This window comes from Lontra canadensis, unplaced genomic scaffold (assembly GCF_010015895.1).
Source record: "Lontra canadensis isolate GAN:19392208 unplaced genomic scaffold, GSC_riverotter_1.0 scaffold58, whole genome shotgun sequence".
Lineage (NCBI taxonomy): Eukaryota > Metazoa > Chordata > Mammalia > Carnivora > Mustelidae > Lontra > Lontra canadensis.
The window spans coordinates 701,122-725,447 of record NW_022631052.1 but is presented as its reverse complement, the minus strand read 5'-3'; the positions used below and the strand labels follow the sequence as shown (position 1 = coordinate 725,447).

The 24,326-nt window shown below is 51.6% G+C and overlaps 1 protein-coding gene across 5 annotated transcripts in view; it reads right to left on the bottom strand.

Annotated features, from left to right (window-relative positions):
* PXN (paxillin) overlaps positions 1-24,079 on the bottom strand; it is a 44,457-nt gene extending 20,378 nt beyond the window's left edge. For all 5 annotated transcript variants that reach the window (XM_032876156.1, XM_032876158.1, XM_032876160.1 and 2 more), the window contains exon 1: positions 23,933-24,079. In XM_032876156.1, the coding sequence (XP_032732047.1) occupies positions 23,933-23,945 (13 nt within the window). In that variant the 5' untranslated portion in view covers positions 23,946-24,079. The remainder of the gene's footprint in view (positions 1-23,932) is intronic.
* Between the last annotated feature and the right edge of the window lie 247 nt (positions 24,080-24,326).

Here is a 24,326-nt window from a genome sequence, read left to right as displayed (position 1 = left end):
TTAAAATAAATAATAAATAAATAAATGACAATTTTATTTATTTGAAAGGAAGAGAAAGACAGAGTGTGTGCAAGTGGGGGGAGGGGCAAAGGGAGAGGGAGAGAATTTCAAGCAGACTGTGATGAGCATAGAGCCTCATGCAGGGCCCAATCCCACCACCCAGAGATCACAATCTGAGCCGAAACCAAGAGTTGGACACCTAATCGACTGAGCCACCCAGGCGCCCCTAGGTCTTCCTTTTACAGATAGGCCCACGTCTCACCTGAGCCTAACTCCTCCCAGCAAAAAAGGGGCAGGCCCCAGCTTCCTCCCTCTGTAAACGCTGTACCCACCTCCCACTAGGGGAAACACAAGCCCAAGTTGGGAGCCGGCTTCACGCTGGTTCTCACGCTGGCTCTTAGCTGTGAAGGGTTGCCAATGGCCGGCTAACCCTCACAAACTACTGATACTCACAAATGACTTGCTTTTCATTTTAGGAAATAAACTGAAGTGGGTTCAAGACTACTCCATGACTGTCAGTCCACCCACATGTGCTCAATCTGCTTTCTTTATTTTTTTTTAAGATTGTATTTTTTTATTTGACAAAAAGAAAGTGAGCACAAGCAGGGGGAGGGGCAGGCAGAGAGAGAAGGAGAAGCAGCCTCCCTGCTGGGCAGGGAACCAGATGCTGGGCTCCATCCCAGGACCCCGAGATCATCAGAGCCAAAGGCAGACGCTTCACCGACTGAGCCAACCCAGCGTCCCTCAATCTGCTTTCTTAAGAGAAAAAGATGGGCAGTGCACAGAGTCCCAGGCATGCCCTCAGGAAGAAGGACGGACAGCAGGTGATTCTCATCTGCCCTAGAGTCACCTGTAGTGTGTGTCCTGGTGGAACAAAAGTTGGGACCACTCTCTGAGATGGTCAAGAGCTCTGAGAGGAAGGGGAAGATGAGAGAGAGAGACGGGACCAGCTGCCCCCGTGCTCCCCAGCTGACCCCCAATGGCACTTTCACTTCTCTAGAGGGATCATGCTATCCAGCCCTATTCTTTGTGGTCTCACAAATTTTGGAAGCCACCTGCTTCATTCTGGGCAAGACAAAACTCTCCAGAGGCCACGTGGCAGCTGGTGTCACAACTGATGGCTGGCACATCCCAAGTAAGAGGATAGATGGTCTAGAGAGGGCCCATCACACCTATAGAAGCCCTAAGCCCCTCCAGAGCTCCCCACACTCGCAGGTGGCTTGCCTTGGTGGGATGGTGTCACTAATCTTCAGAGGAAGGACGCCTCCAGCCACTGCCCTGAGGAGGGCAGGACAAACTTCTCTGGAAGCCCAGATCCTTGCCAACTCTCCACATCAGGAAATCAGCCTCATCCTGGACAGGGAGGGAGCAGATGCAGGCCACAGTCCTCCCAGCTTTGGCTAACCAGAGTCACACTGGGAAACCACAATAGAAAAGAAGGCAGGAAAGATGGACTTCCCAGAAACAAAATGCGTCTAGGGAGATCTCCGGGCTGTTGTCCTCACTGGCAGAGCTCACATGCAGGGCCAGAAGGTGCAGAGGAGTAGGACAGGGCGGGAAAGAACCAAAGTAAGATCCTGTAGTCTGCGGGCAAGAAGCCCACCAACCCCAGAACTGAGACTATGACCAGCAGACACTAAGACTCCATGGCCTGGGGCTCAGGCGGCAGAGGGTCCCAGTGCTCCAGCTTGATTCGGTGTGGCTGGCCTCCGTCCACCAGGCCCAGCTGGTTACACCAGAAGATTGATGGGGAGGAGGGGGAAGTATCCACCTCACTGCTCATTTGGATTTTATTGCAGGAGACACTCTGAGGCCCTGGGAATCCAACCCAGCAGAGCCAGGACAGATGGCAACAGCAGTGCCGGGCCATAATGCCCAGTTTGCTTGGAAGTTGGATTTGAACCACAGGGAATGTCTTCTAACAGAAACAACGCTCTCACGAGCAGATCTGGGTGACCGTGCAGGGAGACATTTATATCCTTCACTCCCCTGGACGTCAGGCTCTCCAATGTTGGCAGAGAATGCCTACTCACTCTGTGGGGTCACGGGGAAGGCCCGCCTGGGGCGAGGGGGCAGGCCCGCATGACCCAGGAGCATCGAACCCCACCGCTCCTCACTCCTCACTCCGCTCTGCGCCTGGCAGTGGGCTGTGCCCTGGACGCGCCTGGTCTAAACTTCCCAAAGATAAGCCTGGTGAGAAATCCCGTGCTTCTGCACATGTGTCTGGAAAATTCACGGATGACCTGGCGACCTCTGATGGGAACAAGCCTGCCAATGAAGGCTACTGCCTCTCCTGTCTCCGTCTACAACAGAAAGGAAGTGGTCACCAAGCAAGTTAGCAGGCGATCCAACACCACCCTCTCACTGCCCTCTCTCACCCCACTGATCTTCCTTTTCAAAAGTGGAAGCTTTGGTCTCCACCTACCCTGCCCTGTTGTTCCCCAGACTGTGTTCCTCCATGGGCACTCTCCCTTGGTTGGGGGAGGTTACCCGGAAGCTAAGGGGATGTCTGGCTCTCTCATGTTCTTACTCCAAACTGAGTTGAGGTAGGAAGAGAGTTGAGGTGGGTCAAATATCACAGGCTATGAATAATAACTCCAGCTTCCATGTGACAGGGACAAATCTTAAAACCCAGGCACAAAGAGCAGCCACAGCACTCTCCCCTAGTGTCCAGGTCCTCTGAGGGAAGGTCTCAGGGGGCCATGCCACCCTTGGAGTCATGCAGCTCAGCGTGGAAGAGCAGACAAGTGCCAGTGGCCTCTAGAGGAGGGAACAGGCACCCGAACTGCTCTGGCTCCTGAGTATGGCTTCTCGAGGGCAGATTTCCGAGTTCCTTCCTTTCCACATCTCCCTATCTTTCTGGTAAAACAGGCGTCATAAACGGCTAACGCCTGGCCCAGATAAATCTTCCAGGATCTCTTTTAGCAATGAACTCTGATTCTTCTCCTTCCGAGATGAGGGGGATGGGGAGCTCAGGGAGACAACACAGAATACAGCAAAGGCCAAGAGCCCGGGGCCGGCAGGCTGCACCCCGCTCCCCGATGAATGCGGTTATGCTTCTTACGAAATCGAGTTTGTCTTAAGAAATCGAGAGACTTCACTTGGGAGCCAGGATTTCAGGCTTTCTGGGAGCAGCGAGAAGAGCAAGCAACACTGGTCTGCTCCTGCGGGGCCCCCACTGGCTGCAGCAAGAAATCCCGCTTTCTCCTCTGGCCCACTTCTTCCATGCACAGCACCTGCCTGGCCTCAGCAGGCAGGTGAGTCTGCAACACAGTATAGTGTGGGGCTTGCCGCTGAACTTTGGTTCAAGTCCCAGCTCTGCCCTTGCTAGCACGGCACCTTTCTGAGCCCAGTTCCCTTTTCTACAGAACAGGAGGAACAACAGCCCCTTACATCATGCGGACTGTGGAATCCCCAAGCCTCACCCGAGCCATCTGGAAGAATAACTCAGAGAATGAACAGAAAGCACATCTGGCACATCACAAGCACACAGTCCGTACATATCCTTCGTGTCTACCTCACAGGTGACAGCAGATGACAGATGGGGGCCAAGTGGCTGTCCCGCCCACAAAGCTGACACCCCTGACTGCCCCACCGAAGCAGGTGCGAGACAGCACCCAGCGCTATAAGCCACAAGTGATCACAGGAAGGTGCTCTGAAAGGTGTCAGGCGGGCAGCCCAACTCCCCCACACAGTCCCCCACCCGAGATCTAGCTGTTAATACACCAGGACCGATCACTGGTCTCTGCCAACAAGGAGATCTTGGCTACAAAGCTGACAGGCTTATGCAGGCCCCAATCAAAACTGTGATCTCTCTCCCTGGCTTCAGAGCCATCCCCAAGTTCAAGGACTTGCCAAGAAGGAGCATCTGGAGTGCCCTGTGCTCAGGGCATGGGGAGCTCAGTGCACAAAGCCAACAGGAGGAAGGCTACTCACTGCTGGTCTACCTGGGAGTCTGGTCCAAAGTCCGAGCTTCCACCCCACGGTGCCATCTGCTCCCAACAATTCAAGCTCTGAGGAAGGAGGCCCGGCATGGGCCAAGGTAGTTCCTGTTGCACACGGCCATCTCAGGGCTCTAACCTCTAACTCGGCCAGAGAGCTCAGCCTTTAGAGCAGCACTGACACAAGCCTGCCCCGGACTTACTCCAGGGGCTCTGAGTGTCAGGTATGACAAGTGATTACCTGCTCCATGTGGCCTGCACCTCGCCCCACACCCCCGCTCCTGCTGACTCAGTTCAGCGACCCACCTATGGGGCAAAAGGAGTCCTAGGTCCCCTTGAAGGGCGAGACAGGCGGAGAGCCCCCACAGCAGAGGAGCTTAACCTTACCCCGGAGGTCTGAACCTGACGCTTAAAGGAGAACCCTCTAAGGGATGCGCAGACCCCCTGAAATTACACATGGGACATCTTGTGCATGTCCCCATGGCATTACTCCTGGGAGACGGTTCATAATATTCATGATCCAAAGGGGTGGGGTGAAGGTGAAGCCATTGCGGGAAACAAGGGCTGACAGTGGCCTCTCTGCCCCTGCAACTCACAGTCGGGTCCCTGGAAGACACGTCTGGTTGCCCAGGCCTCATCTCTCCTTCAGTCCTAGGGGACCGGAATTTCTTCCGGAAGGGGGCTGGGCAGGAGAGGCCCCACTTGGGTATCCAAGACTAACCTTGAAAATGGGTGAGTTCTACATACCTGTCCCACCTGCCTCCTCCAGTCCCTCCATCCTCCCCCCGGGGGCCACCTCGTCTTTATCAGCGGTGGCCCCTACGATGTCCATGAACAGGTACTATTCACAGGTGCACGCTGGGGAGACAAAGACCCAGTGTCTGTCCCCAGGCAGCGCTAACTAGCAGGAGACCATCAGCATTGGGGCAGGAGAAGGAAGGAGGGGCGTCTTCCAGGAAGATGGAGGAGCAGAGGCAGAGGTGAGAAACAGCCTGGCAGACAGAGGGGGCCGGAGCTCAGAGTACAAGTCTCGGCTTGGTGGAAGAGGAGTCAAGGACCCAGGGCCTGTTGCGGAGTCTGGACTTAGAAGGGCGAGCCACGCAAGGCTGTGGGCGGGAAGGCAGGACCAGGCTTGTGTTTCAGATCACTCCGACAGTGAGTGCAGGACAGAAGGGAGGGAGGGGGCCTCGACTGGAGGAATGTTCTAGATAAAACTAGGTAAAATCAACGAGACCTGGCAATTGAGCAGCTATGGAGAAAGAGGGAGGAAAAGAGGCGGCCCACATTTGTTTTCTGTGGGAGGATGGAACAGGCGACAGATGAGATTGTAGGACAGGAGGGGGAGCAGGAGCAGGGCGAGGGCAGGAAGGGGCACGGAAGGGTCAGCAGCTGAGAACAGGCAGGACACAGGGCCACGGAGCCAGGCCGAGGGACTTTCTTTTCCCTTGGCCACGTCACCTGTGAATCTTGTAGGGGCCCAGAAGGTAGCTATTTAGGAAATGATACAGTATTGCCTCTCCAGCTTGTTCTTCCTTCGAAAACAAGTTCTCCCTGCCGGGCCTTGCAGGAGCTGTAAACTACAGGCAGTCTGCTCGGGGGTCCTCAGAGTGCCCAGGAATACTAGGGGCTCCCACCCTTCTGGTGAAGTCTGCCCTGGTATCCAAATACAAAGGTAGCTCCATCCCCCGACAGCCTCCCTCTGGAAGAGGGACCAGGCCAAGCGCATTATCACAGGAACCAGGTCCTTCCTGCCATGTGAGCACGTGGGCCAGTGGGCCCAGGATGAAATCTCAGGCCCCAAACTCTCAGGGAAATGCCCTTCCGAACTGGACCCCAGCAGAGACACAGCGTAACATATGCCAGAGGATAGAAGAAGCCCCAGAGATGGCCCAGCCTCGGCTGTCATTCCAAGGCCACCCCAAAAGCTCATCCCACTGAGGAAGCAAAGGATAGTCACTGTCTTGTGCCTTGTAGCTTAGGCTATTCGATTAGTTTGTAAGATCAGCTGGGAGCACACAGGGTACCAAATCATAGCCCCCCACCACACACACACATACACAAGCCTCCTCCCTCCAGCCCACTGCACGGGCTGTTCTCTGAGCCTAGACCACCGTCCTGTGTTCTTCACCACGCTACATCCTTTCGTATCCCTTGAGACTCATCACACTTCAGTCTCCTCTTCTACAACATGAGGATAAAAAAGATCTGCTTTGCCTACCTAAAAAAAAAAGGAATGTGTGGTTATTTATGATGGGGCCCTCTTCTGTAAGACATTCCCAAATCTTATTATGGAATGGTATCTACTTAAAGGATGAAGGTTTGGGCCCTTTATAAATGTCAACATTCCAGTTAAAATAAACACACAACAAAGCGTGAACTTAGGGTACCATTTCCTCCAGGAAGCCCTCCTCGACCATATTCTCTGCACAGGGTTCAAGGTCCTTCTCCTTTGAGTTCCCAAAGCACCATGAAGTTCCCCTATGAAAGCATGTATCCAACTGGTAAGAACCATCTGCCTGGGAGTCTGTGTCCCACCAGCCTGTGAGAGCTCAGTGAGGACAAGAAGTGTGTCTTTATTACCCATCTTCACTGCCTCCCATTGAGCAGAGCCTAGAACATAAGAGGAGCTCCGTGGACAGGTGCTAAATCAATGAATGCCCCTGCCAAGCCCATGTGCAGCAGAGATTGCCCCACCACTCCAGTCTGTGCAGCTTCTAGGCCCTCCGGGAGCACTCACTACAAGCAAAGCATGGGAAGGTTGGGTGACCCAAGTGCACAGGGCCCAAGCTGCTCTATTCTTCTAACCAAAGAAATGACCCTCTACAGGGATCTAACTGCCACCACCTCCCCAACACAGCACCATGCTCACCCTTAAAAAAAAAAAAAAAAAAAAAAAAAAAGAAGAAGAAGAAGAAAGAAAGAAAAAAGAAAAAGGAACACTCCACAAGATTTTGTGGCCAGAGCACAGCAGCCTTTTGTGGGTACATAACGTTTAAACTCACTGTGTGGCCTGTCTAGCTGCCTCTGGGGGTGGGGGGGGTGAGTCGGTGAGGTGGGCTGACTCCCAGGAGGGAGGCACCTGGAGGGGTCTGCGTAACCCAGACGGAGTGAGGTCCTGGGACTAGGTGGCCCTTTCACTTGGTGCTGGAGGAAGAGGAGGAGGGGCGAGCAAGCGACAGGTCAAGAAAGAAAAGGGAGATCCCATCTTGTCACACCTCTTCCCATGGGGCAGGCAAGGCAGGAGACATAAGCTGGAATGTGAGGATTTCTGAAACGGGTGGCACTGGAACATGTTAGCAACACCAGCCGTGGGCTCTGGAGCCCAGAGTGGCTGATAGCATCATTGATTCTCATGACCGAGCCGCAGAGAAGCCGGACCACAAAGCAGAGCCCAAAAATAGTGACACTAAGGGAAGCTCCACGGGCAGGGAAACTAGCCAGAAACTAGCCAGAGAAAGACAAGTTTTTGAAAAGGGAGAGGAAGGGAAGAAAAGAAATGTTCTGCAAACATTTTTGTATCAATTTCCTTCCATTTTAAAAGGCCCTTTCTACAAAGGAACAGAGAGTACCAGGACATAAATTTGCCTAACAACACAGTGTGAGCTTTACACGTATAGAATATAGATGTAGATGTATGTGCAGAGTACAGAATACGTATAGAAATAAAACTTAGGGCAACTGGGGCGCCTGGGTGGCTCAGTGGGTTAAGCCGCTGCCTTCGGCTCAGGTCATGATCTCAGGGTCCTGGGATCGAGTCCCGCGTCGGGCTCTCTGCTCAGCAGGGAGCCTGCTTCTCTCTCTCTCTCTCTCTCTCTGCCTGCCTCTCTGTCTACTTGTGATCTCTCTCTGTCAAATAAATAAATAAAATCTTTAAAAAAAAAAAAAACTTAGGGCAACTGTAACACAAAGGACAAGAAAGGGAGGAAATGGAAATATACCGTTGTCAGGTCTTACACTGTATGTGAAAGGGTGTTACGTGACCTGATGGCAGACTGTGATGAGTTCCACCTGTAAACCAGAGAGCAACCACTAGAAAGCGTAAACCAATGGAAGTATGGCTAAAGAGGCCACTGATGGAGAGCCAATGGAATCCTAAAAAATACTCAGCGAGGGGTGCCTGGGTGGCTCAGTCGGTTAAGCGTTTGCCTTCAGCTCAGGTCATGATCCCAGGGTCCTGGGACTGAGTCCCATATCAGACTCCCTGCTCAGTGGAGCCTGCTTCTCTCTCTGCCTGCCGAGTCCCATATCAGACTCCCTGCTCAGTGGAGCCTGCTTCTCTCTCTGCCTGCCGCTCCCCCGCTTGTGCTCTCTCTCTGACAAATAAATAAATAAAATCTTTAAAAAAAATACTCAATGAATCCAAAAGAAGGCAGGAAAAGAAGAATAAAGAACAGATGGTGTAGAGGCACTTGGCTGGCTCAGTAGGTAGAGTATGTGACTGTTGATCTTGGGGTTGTGAGTTCAAGCCCCAGGATGGGCACAGAGCTTACACGAAATAAATTAACAAACAGATATATAAATAGAAAACATGGCAAAATGGTAGATTTAAACCTAATCATATGGGGCAACCCCCTCAGGAGCTTTGTACTATCACTTTGCTATTGCTCAATAAACTTGCTTTGCTGCCCGCCAGGAAAAAAAACAAACACCAATAAACCCAATCATATTGATAATTATTGCAAATGTCAGAAAAATCTACATAATTATATCAATTAAAAGGTAGAGATTGTATGACTGGATAAAAATGCAAGATTCCACATATGCTATCTATCTGAAACACTTTAGGTACAAAGACACAGATAAACAGTTCTTACCAGTTTGTGAGGCATGAAACATGGAGAAAAATATAACACACTAATACCAGGAAAGTTGGATTGGTTCTGTTACTATCAGATAAGGTAGACTTCCAAGCAATAATATCACCAGAGATTAAAAAAAAGGACATTTCATAATGATAAAACATTAACGCATCATGAACATTTAACAGTCCTAAGTGCACACATATCTGATAACAGCTTCAAACTAGACGAAAGAAAAATGGACAGAATGGAAAGGAAAAAGGGGATGTCTGGGTGGCTCAGTGGTTAGGCATCTGCTTTTGTATCAGGTCATGATCCCAGAGTCCTGGGATCGAGTACCGCATGGAGGGGTGGTCCTGGCTCAGCAGTTCCCTCTGCCTGCCTGCCACGCTCCCACTTGTGTGTGGTCAGTCTCTCTAAAAATACATACATACATACATACATACATAACATCTTTAAAAAAAAAAAAAAAAGAAGAAGAAGAACTGAAAGGAAAAAGAGACAAATCCACAATCATGCATGGAGATTTTTAACTCTCTAATTGAGAAAGACCAGTCATTGAGAAATAGCCCTTCAAAAGGAAGCCAGAGGAAGACATAAGAGGACATAAGCCAGAAGACATCAGACAATAATCCAAGAGCTAAAAAGCAACAAGACATAGAGCCAACAGAGCGCTGGTCTGAGGAGCACAAGAGACCCCAGGCCTTTGCTCTCGCACCAAAGGAGCAGAGAGGTGGCCACAGAGCAGGCAAGGCTCCTGTCCTTTTGCTGGGTCCACAAGCCTACCCAGAGGGAGGGAGGCACTTCAGCTCACACCATACTCCCCAGTGGCTTTCGACAAATCTGACGGGGGTCAGTGTTAACAACCACCCCCCCCATGCCACTGGCTGATCACTTTCCCAAGTTACCACACTCCCAAGCACACTGCGATCCACATACACAGGATACACACACATGCACACCAGCCTGATTCCCTTCCTCCTTCCTCTCTAGCGGCCCTCGGTGGCATCACTGAGTGGGAATCAAATGGAGTCCAGGGGTGCAGGGTGGCTCAATCAGTTAAGCCTCCAACTCTCGGTTTAGGCTCTGGTTGTGATCTCATGGTTGGGAGATCCAGCCCCAGGTCAGGCTCAGTCCCGGGTCTGGCTCGGTGCCCAGCATGGAGTCTGCTTGAGATTCTCTCTCCCTCCCCCTGTGCCCCTCCTGCTCATGCTCTCTCTCTCAAATAAATAAATCTTGGGGGGAAAAAAAAAAGGAAGGAAGGAAGGAAGGTCGGTCTAATCAAAGAGGCTGGATGGGGACACAGTGGGCTAAAGCTGCCTCCAGATTCCAACGCTGACTCCTCTACCAGGTACCAATAGTTCCCCCCAGGCAAATCCCTTACCCTCACTGTGCTTTAGCATTGGCATCTACAAGATTATCTACTTCAGGGGCACCTGGGTGGCTCAGTGGGTTAAGCCTCTGCCTTTGGTTCAGGTCATGATCTCAGGGTCCTGGGATCGAGCCCCAAGTCAGGCTCTCTGCTCAGCGGGAAGCCTGCTTCCCCTTCTCTCTCTGCCTGCTCTGCCTACTTGTGATCTCTCTCTCTTCAAATAAATAAATAAAATCTTAAAAAGAAAAAAAAAAGAATAGCTACTTCATAGGGTTGTTATGAAGGGAAAAAATAATGTAAGTAAGGCACTTAGAACAATGTCTAGCATAGGGTAATGTTACAGTAATGGTGGCATAATGGTGGCAATTATTCAATTATGTAAATATATATGCACTGAGATTTTACAGAAATGCACTAAAATATTAAATGTGGTTCTCTGATTGTATCTGTGAGTTTTCACCACTTCCTTCTTTGTGCATCTCTGTAGCTCTTTTTTTTTTTTTTTAAAGTAGGCTCCACACCCAACGGGGGGCTCAAACTCACAACCCTGAGATCAAAGGTCACATGCTTTATTGACTGAGCCATCCAGGCAACCCTGTAGTTTTCAAATTTTCTACAATGAACATGTATAACATTGATAATCAGGAAAAAGACAGCTCAATATTAAAAGTAAAAAGGGGGCACCTGAGGGGCTCCGTTGGTTAAGAAGCTAACTCTTGATTTCCTCTCAGGTCATGATCTCAGGGTTGTAAGACTGAGCCTGTGTGGAACTCTGCCCTGGGTGTGGACCCTGTTAAAATTCTCTCTCTCCCTCTGCCCTTGCCCCGCCTCCCTTACACACTCTCGCTCAAAAATATCTCTTGCTCAAAAATGTCTCCCTCTTTCTTCTCTCAAAAAAAAAAAAAAAAAAGGTAACATGAATATGATTATAGTTCTTTTATTAGGCTTTTACAACAATAGAGAAAAATAAACTTTAAAAGCAATGAATAGACATAAGCCAAAAAGAACTGAAAACAGGTATGCAAATAAAAATCTGAACACATACGGTCATAGCAGGACCAGTCACAACAGCCAAAATGTGGAAACCACCCAAACGTCCATCCACTGACAAATGAACAAGCAAAATTCGGTATATCCATACAGTGTACTATTCAGTCATAAAAAGGAATGAAGTGGGCGCCTGGGTAGCTCAGTGGTTAAAGCCTCTGCCTTCGGCTCAGGTCATGATCCCAGGGTCCTGGGATGGAGCCCCGCATCGGGCTCTCTGCTCAGCAGGGAACCTGCTTCCTCCTCTCTCTCTCTGCCTGCCTCTCTGCCTACTTGTGATCTCTGTCTGTCAAATAAATAAATAAAATCTTAAAAAAAAAAAAAAAACTTTTTACAAAAGTAACAGTAAAAATGACAGGAGAAAGGTCCCTAGAGAAAAGCAAGCTTGAGGTCACACTGTGGCAGGTGCATAGTTCTAGAAATGAAGAAAACCAGGACCCTACATATTCCTCAAAAAGCATAAGAAAGAGGAAAAAGCACAGTTCTGCTCTGCTAGTAAGTATTCTGGGCAAGTGCTTTCTCCTCAGAGGGCCTTGGTTTGTCCTATAACATGCGTGGATTGAACCCTGTGATTTTCAAATGTTTTTACACTGGTTTTTTTTCAATATTTTAAAAAGCCTCAAAACTGGGGCACCTGAGTGACTCAGTCATTAAGCATCTGCCTTCAGCTCAGGTCATGATCCCAGAGTCCTGGGATCAAGCCCCACATCGGGTTACCTGTTCATCGGAAAGTCTGCTTCTCCCTCTCCCACTCCACCCTGCTTGTGTTCCCTCTCTCTGTGTTGTCTATCAACTAAACAAATAAAATCTTAAAAAAAGAAAAGAAAAGAAAAAATCTCAAAACTTGTGCAACTGCCATCTTTGATAAAAGTCCAATATATAAACTGATAAAAAGCACATTACTCTGACTGAGGAAGGTAGTGGGCTGGAGAGCCCCCACCCACACCCATAGGGGATATCCTAAGACTTCTTCCAGCTCTGTCAGTGTAGGGAGCCATCCAAGGAAGACTGGATGGGTCCAGAACCACAGAGAGGGGAGTGCTGACTCATCACACCCAAGAGAATATTCTGAGGACAAATCGCACAGGCAGTAGAAGCAGGGGAGAAGAGGAAAGGCAGAGCAGAGATGACATCCAAGCCAGAGATGGAAAAAGGAGCTGCTACCAGCAATACCATCAAGAGTGACCAGCAAACCCGGGGTCCTGGGGGACAGATAGATTGTGACACCCCTGGCCCCCATGCCTCTGAACGAAGTCAGGCAGACAACAGCTGTCTCCAGGTCAGTGTTCCTGCTGCTCTAGAGGCGCAAACAGGATGTTTGGAAGCAAATGACCACAAGTGACCACAGGAAGCTGTGACAACCGCCTCCAGGTGACACTTCTCTTCTTTCCCCAGCTTGTTTCCGGTGTAGCTGCCTCAGGCAGGCAAAATGACTTCAAGTACTGACTTCCAAAGAGAGAAAAGGGGCAGAAATTCTTGGACAGTTCAGGACACAAGAGAAGAGGCCATCTGAGCTGGTGAGGCGGGGTGGAAATACGGCCACCCCGCTACCCAGCAGCTCATCCGAAGGGTACACCGAGGCTGACTCTACTGAGGAAGGGAGAAGAAGCCACAGTCCACTCATGGGAATAAGACAGCCAATGTGTGACCAAGCAAGCCCAGGTGGGTAGCCACATTGGGTCTCTGAGGCACAGCCTCTCCTTCAAGCCCACCCCAGAAGAGCCAGCCTGACCTGCCTATCCTGGAGTTCAGCAGTCATGAGAAACCACCCTAATGGGGTATCTAGGTCAGGAGTCTAGGGGTGGGAATGGCAAATCCAGAGGAAACCAAGTGCAGACTAGGGAACGCTCCCATTCCACCTAAGGAAGAGGAATGTTCCCAGAAACAGAGAACAAGGAAAAGCCTGACCAGGACTCTCTGAGCCACTTCTACCTCCCCAAGGGGTTCAGGGCTGACTTAACACTTGATCTTAGCCAAAAGACCGAGAAGCAATCAGGGCTGACCTAACAGATCCACTGCTCTGAAAAACGCCCAGAGGCAAACAGGGCGGCCCAGCCACTGGGCCAGCTTCTTGCTATTAGCTGGGCTCACTCAATGGACAAAAACCTCAGTTTATGGTCCATAAAACCAAAGCCTCCCTTTCTTTACTGCTACTAGGAGCCCCGGTGGCCTAGACCCATCCCATGAGGCTTTAGAGTTGTCACAGGGCATCCTTCATGGCCTTCCTTGACTGGAGGAAGGCCTGTCGGTTCTGGGAGAAGTCCAGTGCTAGACCAAAAATGGATCCCAGGACCACTCTCTGTGGCAGCTCTCAAATATAGTGTTAAATGAGCAATCAGTATAAACCAAGCCACGGAATGACCTCCTTAACCAGCCACTTCCTCATCAAAGCCACCAAAGAAGCTCTGGGGAAATGTAAGGTCTTATAACCAAAACCCAATTTCACACCACCAGCACGAGAGGACAACCATTTCACCTGCAGAGCTGCGCCCCCAAGCCCTCTCTACCCACTGTCCTCTTTACCCGCTACTATTCAACACTGGAAAAAAGTTAAAAAATTAACAATTAAAATTAAAAAATAAACAAATGTTTGCCACCAAGGCCTCAGCAAACACAGGCAGCAGACTGGTGAAGTGGAGAGGTGACAGAGAAGGCCAAGGCCATCGCTTCTTGGCCTTTTGGCCAAGATCAACTGTAAAGAAGGCCAAGGCCCCAAGCAAAGTCTAAATTATTCCAAGGAGGAATGATAATAACAACCGTCACCACTTACTGAGTACTTTTTTTTTTTTTTTTTTTTAAGATGGACTTATTTATTTGAGAGTGAGAGAGAGTCAGGGAAAATCTCAAACAGATTGCCCGCTGAGCATGAAGCCTGACGCAGGGCTCAATCCCATGACCCCCAAGATCACGACCTGAGCCAAAAGCAAAAGCCAGACACTTGACAGAGCCACCCGGGTGCCCTAGCCCCCTTGTTGAGTACTTTTAAGCACTTCAAGAAGTGTGACTCTTTCACCGAGGCTAAGGGTGTAAAGTGACCTGCCAAGGTCACACGTTAAAGCAAGTGGCAGCAATGATACAGACCCGGGAGGGCTGATGTCAGAGCCTGTGTTCCATCCGAGGGACTATGCGGCCTCCCCACCAACCTAGAACGAGGCGGTCCCTTGCTCGGATTCTCCAGCAGAGAAAGAGCTTTGCTGGAGGTCTGGCATCACAGTGGTTGTCTGCAGTTCATATCCATTTAATCATCAACCACCATCAAATATTTATTAAGCAACTGCAGAGAACCGAGGTGAACTTGGCACTGAGAGATGCTTGAAAGGCAGATAAGATCCCTGTCTTCAAGGGGCCTACAAGGGAGAGGGGATACAAAAGGAAGAAGCCCAATATACCTTAGATCTGCAAAGTTATACTGAAGTGAGAGGGTGAAGAGGTTGGCTGGTTTGAACCAAAAAGAAGCCTTCTCAAGGTAGGAGCTGCACAAATCTTAAAGGAGGAGGGGGAGGGGAGACAGGTACGGAGGCCATTTTCCACAACTTGGACAAAGATCCAGACTCTAGGCGAAACTAAGTGCTTGGAGTGGTCAGAAATCATATCTAACGCAGAGAATGAAACTTGGGAAAGCCCCTAGATGGGACGCCAGGCTGGCTCAGTCAGTGGAGTATGTGATGCCTGGCTCTCAGGGCTGTGAGTTTGAGCCTCACATTGGGTGTAAAGGTTACCTTTTTTTTTTTTTTTTTAAGATTTTATTTATTTATTTGACACAGAGAGAAAGAGAGAGAGAAAGAGATCACAAGTAGGCAGAGAGGCAGGCAGAGAGAGGAGGAAGCAGACTCCCCACTGAGCAGAGAGCCCAATGTGGGGCTCGATCCCAGGACCCCAAGACCATCACCTGAGCCGAAGGCAGAGGTTTAACCCACTGAGCCACCCAGGTGCCCCTACTTTTTTATAAATAAATAAATAAATAAATAAAATCTTTAAAATCTTAAAAGAAAAGAAGCCCCCTAGATTTAGCAAGTGTGTATTTGCCATAAACATGAGGCAGAAAGAGAGCGTTCTAAGAACCTCCCCAAGCAGGCAAAGGAGAGGACCAGTGAGAGGGCTGGAGCTGCTGAGGCCAGGCCTGTGGTGCCTTGGAGGACAGGCATCTGGTGCAGCCAACCAAGATTCCTTCAAAGAGACGACATAAGGATTTTTATGCGTAACTCTTAATGTTTTCAATGTTGGCAACCATAGTCAGTTAAGGGCACCAACTCCCCGAGAAGTAGAAAATCTACATAGAACTTCTTTTTTTTAATAATGTCAACATTTTAATAAGTGGCTTGTGTCAGTCAGTTATGAAATCCACATACAACTTGAGTCCCCCAAAATGTAGCGGCTAATAGCTTGCTGCTGACCAGAAGCCTTACTGATAATAGAAGTAGTTGATGAAAACATATTTTGCATATATTTATAATTTATACACTTATTTTGTATATTACATACTATACTCTTACAACAGAGTCTACTAGAGAAAATAAAATGTTAGGGAGATCGTAAGGAAGAGAAAGTGCATTGATAGAACTATTCTATATTTATTAAAAAAAACACACACACATTTAAGTGGACCCACACAGTTCAAACCATGTTGTTTGAGGATCCAATGGTAATCTGGAATTTTTTTTTTAATTTATTTATTTTTAAGATTTTATTTATTTGTCAGAGAGAGAGAGAAAGAGAGAGAGATCACAAGTAGGCCGAGAGGCAGGCAGAGGCAGAGGGAGAAGAAGGTTCCCTGCCGAGCAAGGAGCCCGATGTGAGATTCGATCCCAGGATGCTGGGATCATGACCTGAGCCGAAGGCAGCCGCTTAACCAACTGAGCCACCCAGGCGTCCCTTTATTTTTATTTTTTTAAAGATTTTATTTATTTATTTGACAGAGAGATCACAAGTAGACAGAGAGGCAGAGAGAGAGAGGGAAGCAGGCTCCCCACTGAGCAGAGAGCCCGATGCGGGACTCGATCCCAGGACCCTGAGATCACGACCTGAGCCCAAGGCAGCGGCTCAACCCACTGAGCCACCCAGGCGCCCTGGAATATTTTTAAATACTATGAAGGCCAAGCAACCAACCTGTGGTTCCAGCATGAAGAACCAAAAAAAAATGGGTTTGGTGCCAGGGGACCTAAGGTGACACTCTCCGGTCAAGCTCTTGCATCAGGGTCTGGGTGACACTGGGTGTGTCCCTAAGCCCCTGTACCTGCAGTTTAGCTTCCTCATCTGCAAAATGGGGAAAACTAGCACCCACCCCCCAAAGGACTGTGGTCAGAATCCCATCAACAATGATGAAGCTCACGAAAATGTTGCCTAAATCTCGAAGTGTTGAGCAAAGGCCCATGATGTCACACACGGCAAGAGAAGACAGGGGACAATCACAGAGAAAGCAGACAATGCCTGAGGCCGCAAAGAGAGAGTGAAGAGGAAATGAGCTGGGTCTTTGCTGGCGTGCAGGCCGGAAGAATCTGGACAATAGAATCCACGTCAGGGGTGGAAATATAAATTTAGGAGTTGCCAGAACACGAGTGAAAAAAGAGGTCACGCAAGTAGAAAAACTGACCTAGGCACCTAGGAGCAAAACAGGGAGCCAACAGAAATCTTTAGAATAACACAGAGGTGGGCCCCCACAAAGGGATTCGAGAAGGAAGTGGGGAAGGAAGTGGGGGGGGGTGTCTATAGAAGCAGATCTCAAGGGAGGGAGGGGGAAATATGTCCGCTAAAGAGCGCATTCTTAGCAAAAAAGATAACATGAAAGAAGGACCCAGGCTGTGTTAACAGAAAAGACTGAAGAAGTTAGAAGGGGCAGATGGGTAAAGAGAGGGAGCCAGAAGAAAAAGGGACAGATGGCCACGTCAGGTGTACGCTGATGGGGTATGTGGGGAGGAAGGGTACGGGGGCTCACAGAAGGTGATGAGGGGAAGAGACACGTGAGGTGAGCGGACAGCTGTAGGGGGTCTCTCTGCTGGGTGCCGGGCACTCCCACAGCCCTCGTCTCCTGCAGGTCCCGAGGACACCAGAGGCAGGTTGCAGGTCCATCCATGCTTTCAACAGGATTCTTCTCTTGCAAGCTCCTGCTTACACCCTGCTTTCAACAGGATTGTTCTCTTGTCCGGAGCAAGGCCCAGGACTCCATGGCTTATTCAAAGCGATACACGGACTGCTGTCCAGAGGCGTCTCAGCAGCCTGAGGATCCATGAACAAACCAGAGAAGAGCTCCCCAGAGCCTTCCGCCCACCTCCACGCTCACCCAGGGCTCTACTATTCAAAACAGCTGCAAATGTGCGCCCTGCTCTCCCCAACAAGAAAATAGAACAGAACATGGCTGTCTCTGCCAAGTGAGTTCTGAATAAGCTGCATTCCATTTCATTAAAACAATTACCTGAGTCCCAGCCAAGAATTACATACAGCTTCCTCACAGCACCGCCCCTCCCCCCCCTTAAAACACACATCGTGCTGCGTTTCCAACAGGCAGAGAAAGGCCATGATGCACCACTCTGAGCCCCCACTAGGAAGATCCCCTGGGCCCGAGCAAGTGGACAGTCTCTGCGTCCGTGCAAGCCGACAGACACGCGTTGCTCTCAAAGGAGACCCTCGAGCGAAGGGCTCCCCTTACAAGACCCTGACGGCTGCCCCAAATGTTCCTGGTAGGCACCAGGACCTCCAAGCCAAGGGGGCCACTGGTGCCAGAATCCAGCCATTTCTCCCAAACAGATGGGAGGCCCAAGTGGCCCAAGCTTTGAGTCAGCACAAAACAAGACAAGAGGGACCCAGGAGTGGGGATTCCCGGAAAGGGTCCTGAAGGCTGGAGAACTGAACTGCCAGACCCTGGGCCGCCAGTAAGAGCCCAGGGGCCACTCTGGCCCACGCTGCCCACGGGCTAGTGGTGTTCTTTTGGCCACAGATAAGAGGTTTGTGATGTGAGGCAAATGGCATTTCATCCCCTCCCCCAGGCTCCAGCTGCCCAGAGGCTAGTCTTTTGTAAAGCCTTGCTCCGCATCCCACCCAGGCAACCCTCTCCAAACTCTGACCAGAGCCCAGCGGCTCCCTTGCCCCAACCGGGGTCTGATTAATGTCACCACACCCAAAATAACCCCAGGGGCTGCCTTGACGCTGTGGAAACTCAGCTGTCTCCGGCTGGCCCTGTCCTTTTTACTGCATGGGTCATTGTGGTCGTGTGCCCCCACCCCCCAACTGACAGTTACCAGTCCCGATCATCCCAGGCCTGCTTGGCTCCTGTCGCCCCCCCACCCCAGTCTTTCCTCCAGGGCCGCAATGTCCCAACAGGCCAAGGGTCACAGATAGACACTTAGGTTCACTCCCGGCTGAATAAGCCTGAGCCCACTATGGAATAAACCATGATCTACTTTTTTTCCAACTTTTGATCATGAAAGTGTCTAAACATACAGAGGAGTTGAAAGACCATTTCAACGAGCACACATATGCCCTCTGCCTAGACTCAGTCATTAACATTTTGCCATTTTGTATAGACAGATACCTGTGCTTGAAAGCTTTCTCTCTATATATATATACATATGTGTGTATGCATATATATATATACATCTCCTTTTTTTTACTGTATCATTTCAAACTGAGTTGCAGATATCACCACATTTTACTCCGAAATACTTTTAACATGCACCTAACAATGACAATGTTCACCCATAAAACCACAATACCACAATCACACAAGAAATAAGCATTAAAAGGCCATCTTTAAGGGAAAACTTGGCCACTGGGGGCTCTGCTGGGCCTGGCCAACCACACGTTCTGCCTACCACTGGCCCAGCGTCCAAGGCCTCCCTGGAGAGGCCAGCCCTGAGTCTCAGGGGTTAGGCAATCAATTCGTTAGCTGGAAGACTTTATCAGGACGTAAATGCACGCTTCAGGCCAGATGTGAGACTCCCAACAGGCCCCCAATGAAAAGGCAAAGTAGACCTGGGGGCTGGGGAGGCTCTGGGCCTATCCCGAGTGAGCTCCTTTTTATCAGGAGCTTTGTCAAGGTTTCTGGGAATACTCAGCTCCCCCCAATTCTCTCTCTCCCTCTCTCCCTCACAGAGGACACTCTCAATTCTCCACCTCAAAGTTTTCATCTACTTCCTCCTCTGGAAATGGGCCGGCTCCAACTGGCGGCAAGTCCAAACACCTGAATGAAGACAGGAGCACATCTGTATGGGCCAGGGGCACAGAGGGCGTGATTCCAACCAGGCCTAGAAGAGGGACCTCAGAGGACTACCCTCTGTCCCAAGGGGAACAGGTGACTGGAGAGGAGGTGACAGGGGATGGGAGGGCATTGAGCAGGAGACCCTGTCACAAGTGTCCAGCAGCCCATCCCAAGGAAGATTGAAGGAAAGGGAAGAAGCCCAGAGAACAGGAAGAGGATGGATGGGGGAGATCAAACAGAGATTGGAGGCTGTGGGGAGGGGACAGAAAAGATTTTTATCATCCTAGAAATGGAAAACAATCAAACCAACAGGCAAGCAAGATCCGATCCAGTATCATGGACAGAGAGGTATAAGGACAGTCACAAGACCGACTCTCATTTAAACCCCAGCCCTACCACTCACTGGTAAACAGAATTTGGGTCAGGGCGCTAACCCTCTCTGTGCCTCAGTTTCACCATCTGTAAAATGGACAGTAGTAATAATAACAGAACCTGTGCCTCCTATGGCCGAAACAGGTCAGTGAAACAAGGCATGTAAAGTGCCCGGCACAGTGCCCGTACACAGTAAGTGCTCAATAAACACTCTGGGAAGGAGTTCTACAGATGTTTGTTGTTATTACTGAAAGCACCGACACTAGGACAACCCAGGGAAGAGCTGCAATGAGGTGAAGGTGGGAGGAGTTTTTCAACTCTCTCCCCCTGGAACAAGGCAAAGGCCAAAGGAAGCCTTGGAGGATCAGCACAAGTTGAGTTATATGGGAGAGAGGCACTGCTTGGTACCCCGGCGGTAACTCTGGCGTTCTGAGGGCCCCTCCAGCCAACGACCCACCCAGCCTCCCAGTGCACGGCCATTGCTGGGGAAGCTGGAGGGAATACGTGAGGCTCCCTTGGAAGACCTCCAATCCACAGTGGCAGGGATATGGCCCCAGCAACCCGAACCTCTCCACCCTGGATGGGGCTGCCCAGGCTGCAGACAGCTTGGCACAACGGCAAGCGCACCTGCTTAAGAATCAAACACCCCAGGGTTCGGAGCTCAGCTCTGTACCTCACTAGTGCACAGCCCAGGAGGAGACCTGGCCCTGCCGAGGAACACAGCACCACTCCCTGGGGCTGCCTCTGCTGAGGGCCCAGCAGCTGGGTGCCCTGACCCCAGACCAACACACAGAGGCACCACAGACAGGCAAGCCCAAAGTCCAGACTTTCCATGGAAACAGGGAGGCTCCGTAGCCCGGAATGCCCCAGGCAACTCCCCTGCCCCCCTAGTACTCCCCCTAAGGACAATGAGGCACTGTATTTCAGAGGGTCAAGACTGCTGAGAAGCTGAAAGAAGACATGTCCAGATTCTAGCAGCAACTGGGCATTGCCAACAGCTGGCTGTTCCCCCTGCAAGAGAAGGGAAGGCAAAGCCATCAAGGTCTGAACTGCACCTGCCCTTTGCCATAGAGTCCATTTATTCAGGATGGCCCCCAGGGCCCAAATTTTGAAGGTGACTAGCAATCAGTCAGCAGGCCCGGGGCTCACCACCCCTCCCAGTTAGTCACCTCACCTAGCACTTAACCTTGTTCTGGTTTAGATGGCCAGATCTGGAATGGGATCAGTCTGGGTTCCAACCCCAGCTTGCCCCAGTGAACCTCCCAGAGGCTCGTTTCCCCATCTGTAAAGCGGAGATAAAAACCACCCTCTCCCCAAAGCGTCAGTGATCATACGCCTAAAGTGCTGAGTCCGATGCCTGTCTCCCACCAAGCACACGTGACCATTACTGGGCCGCAGCTGTGGTCACAGCCCCCCAGAAGCACTAGGAACGTGAACAAGAGGAGAGCGAGGAGTTGGGTCCGAAACCGTAATCAGACTGCATCTCAGTGTTGTGGGAACTCTGTCCAGGAAACTCCAGCCAGAACTCAACAGGGCGAACTCCGGGCCAAACCAGCATCTAAACAGTAATGGGAAAAGCCACCAGCAGCCACCCCGCAGCACAAAGAGGAGAGAACACACAGGGAAGGGCAGTGTTTATGTTTTTCTGCCCAAAGAGCTATAAATTTGTAACTTATTAAACAGCACATGGTGTGTCTGTCACTAGCCGCTATGGGGAGGGAAGAGTTCCCCAACGTTCAAGACCAAAAAAAACAAAGTCACCGCAGAGATTCTGCCCCTTCTAGCCTTGCCACAGGACACACCATAAACTCTCCCCTGTTCCAGGGACCAGGAGGCTCACAGCTGAGAGCACTCTCAGAAGAAAAATAAAAACAAGAGGCCTGGCCTTTGTGTCCACCCTAACTAAGGAAAACAGCTGAACGGGCGGTGTGTGGCGCAGCCATCCAGACAGCTGATGCGGCCCAAGCACAGAGGCAAATTCCTCTCCCCTTCCTGCTCACCCCACTGCTCCCACCCCAGGGGCTCCGGGGCAGCCAGGCGTGGCTGGCCTCCGGGAGCTTAGGTAGAGGAAGTCAGGCAGCCCGGAACAACGGGGGAGTGTGTGCTGAAAGGCGACAGAAGTTACAGGTGGCGGCCGCCACCCCCTGCGACCCCTCCTTCATGCGCTGCTCACCCCCTCCTCAGGAAGAAAGGCCTCTTGGTACCCAGGAGCCGCAGATCTAAGAGCCAAGGACTGCGATTCTAGTCATGATTTGGTCATTCGGTGGCAGTGCTGCTGTGAGGGAGGACGGGGACAAGCTGAGGTACGGGCGAGCACTCCATAAACAGCAGACTTCAGTTCCTGCAGGCCCCTCTGCCAGGATACACTTTCCCGAAGATTCACCAGGTTTCCTGGCCCTAAATGGAAGACTGTCAGAGGACAGGAATTCTGGACTCCAAAAGTACACTCTACAAAACTCTCTCAGACCTTCAAACAGTACTGTGTGGAAGGGACTGGAGAAGAGCAACAGAAACACATCGGCGTTTTAGAAACTGTAACTCTGCTCCCTGGTTCCTGCTGGGAAAGCATCGAGACGTTCAGATACTGATTCAAAAAATATCCCCCAGTCTCCTTTCAGCTTATTTTTTATGTGAACAAACTACCTGCCTGGAGGCCATGCCAACCTCGAATGTGTTGGAAAAATGGGTGCCAAGCCTGACCCAAAGGCAGAACTATGCTTGGCAACCATCACACCTTGCAAAACAGGCAGGACTATGCACCATTCCCAGCACCAGGATCTCTCAGCGGCGTCCTGATCTTTTTTAAAAGGAAGCTGGCGGTCCTCTTCCCTGTCTCTTTGGAAGTCCAGCGCCTACAAATAGCCAGTCTTAACTTAGTGCCCTGTGTGGTTGGGGGCAGCCACTCAGGGCCGTCCGATGAATCTACTCCTCAGAGCCTGGGACAGAGAAAGCATCAGTGGTCACACAAGCCACCCACAGTCCAAAGAGGGAAGACAAGGCTCCTACAGAGAAGAAACTTCCCCCCCACCCCATTACCTCCCCAGCTCAGAGGCCCTCTGGCTACAGGCATGAAAGGGAGGGAGGGAGAGTGAAGAGTGAATCCTCTCACTCCTGGGTTCAGGCCACTCAAGGCATTCCTAGAACCCTGGCATCAACCCCCTTGGGTTTAGTGTCAGGTTCCAGGAGATTCTTTTCCCCATCCTAACGCCAGATCAAGGCTGGACTGAAAAGAGTAGTTTGGGAACTCTGATAACATGAAAACAGTAAAACTCTGTTCTGGGCATCCTGTCCTCCTTACCTGTGTGGCCTCCAGCAAGGTTGGATGCTGCCGGGTGGGAGGAACCCTTCCAGCCCAGACAAGCCCAGAGATGGCCATACCCTGGGGCCTACTTCCCACCTCATTCCCCTGGCACTACACCAGACCCTGGCAGTCGGGGGGAAGAATCATGTCTCCCCCACTTACTCTTCTAGGATTAGGCTGATCTGTGATAGGAAAGGGGAGGGGCTGGTCCACAGCGTGGACAGAGCAGTCGGGAAATGGAGTGACCAGTCCATAAAACAGGGCGCCCAGACCTGGACTGGGGGGGGGGGCGAGGTAGTGGGGACAGATGAAAAACTTGTCTTTATGGGGGTGTGGTCACTGGAGGCTCATCTCTAACTTGTGAAATGAAAGGGTGGTCTTGGAGGGGCTATCCCTAGAAAGGGGGTCCTTAACAGGGTGGGAACAGGTCCTGGAAATGAGGGACCAAGAGAGTTTCGAGTTTCCGCAGCTGTTGTTCCCTGAATTGGGCCGCCGATCAGTGAGGTGGGGGCTGGGGGAGCCGTGTGTGAAGGGAGGGTCCCACAGCGGGGGAGGCAATGTGGTGCAGGCAGTGGGGGGTCCGTCCCTGGGGCGAACGGGGCGGGTCCCTGAGGTGCAAGCCAGCCCCTACGGCTGGTCTGGGAGATGGTCCGACGTCCGGGGTCCGGAGGTGGGGCCGTCTCCACGGCGGGGGCTGGTAGCTGTGAGGACCGCGGCAAGGCCGGCCTGGCCCAGGACTCAGGCCCAGCCGGGCATCCCGGCCCGGCGGAACCCTGGCATTCAGCGAGCAGAGCCAGGACCCCGGCCGCGGGGGGCGGGATCCCGCGGCCCCCGCCGCTCGCTCGCGCCCGCCCGGCCCGGGGCCGCGCGCCCCTCGCAGCCTCCTCCCTCGGCCTCCCGCTCACTCACCGAGGTCGTCCATGGCGGGACCGCGGGCGCCGGGAGCCGGCTCGGCGTCCCGCTCTCTGCCCGTCCCGGTGCCGCTCCTCTCCGCCCCACAACTTTTCCGCTGCGAGCCTCGGCCGGGAACGGAACGCGCCGCCGCCGCGCGCACCCGCGCCCGCCGCGCGCCCCGCCCCCGCGAGCACGCGCGCCCCGCCCCCGCCCGCTGTCGCCCCCAGGAGCAAGCTGGCCCCGCCCGGTGCTCACGCTAACCCCGCCCCACCGCCGGCCCGCGAGCGCGCGCCCGGCCGGCAGAGGGCTACGCCGGGCGAGCGGCAGCGCCCCCTCGCGGCCGAGCCGGCAGGTGGGAGACTCTGCCCTTAAGGCTCTGCGGTCAGTCTCTTCAAGCCCTGTGGTCAGT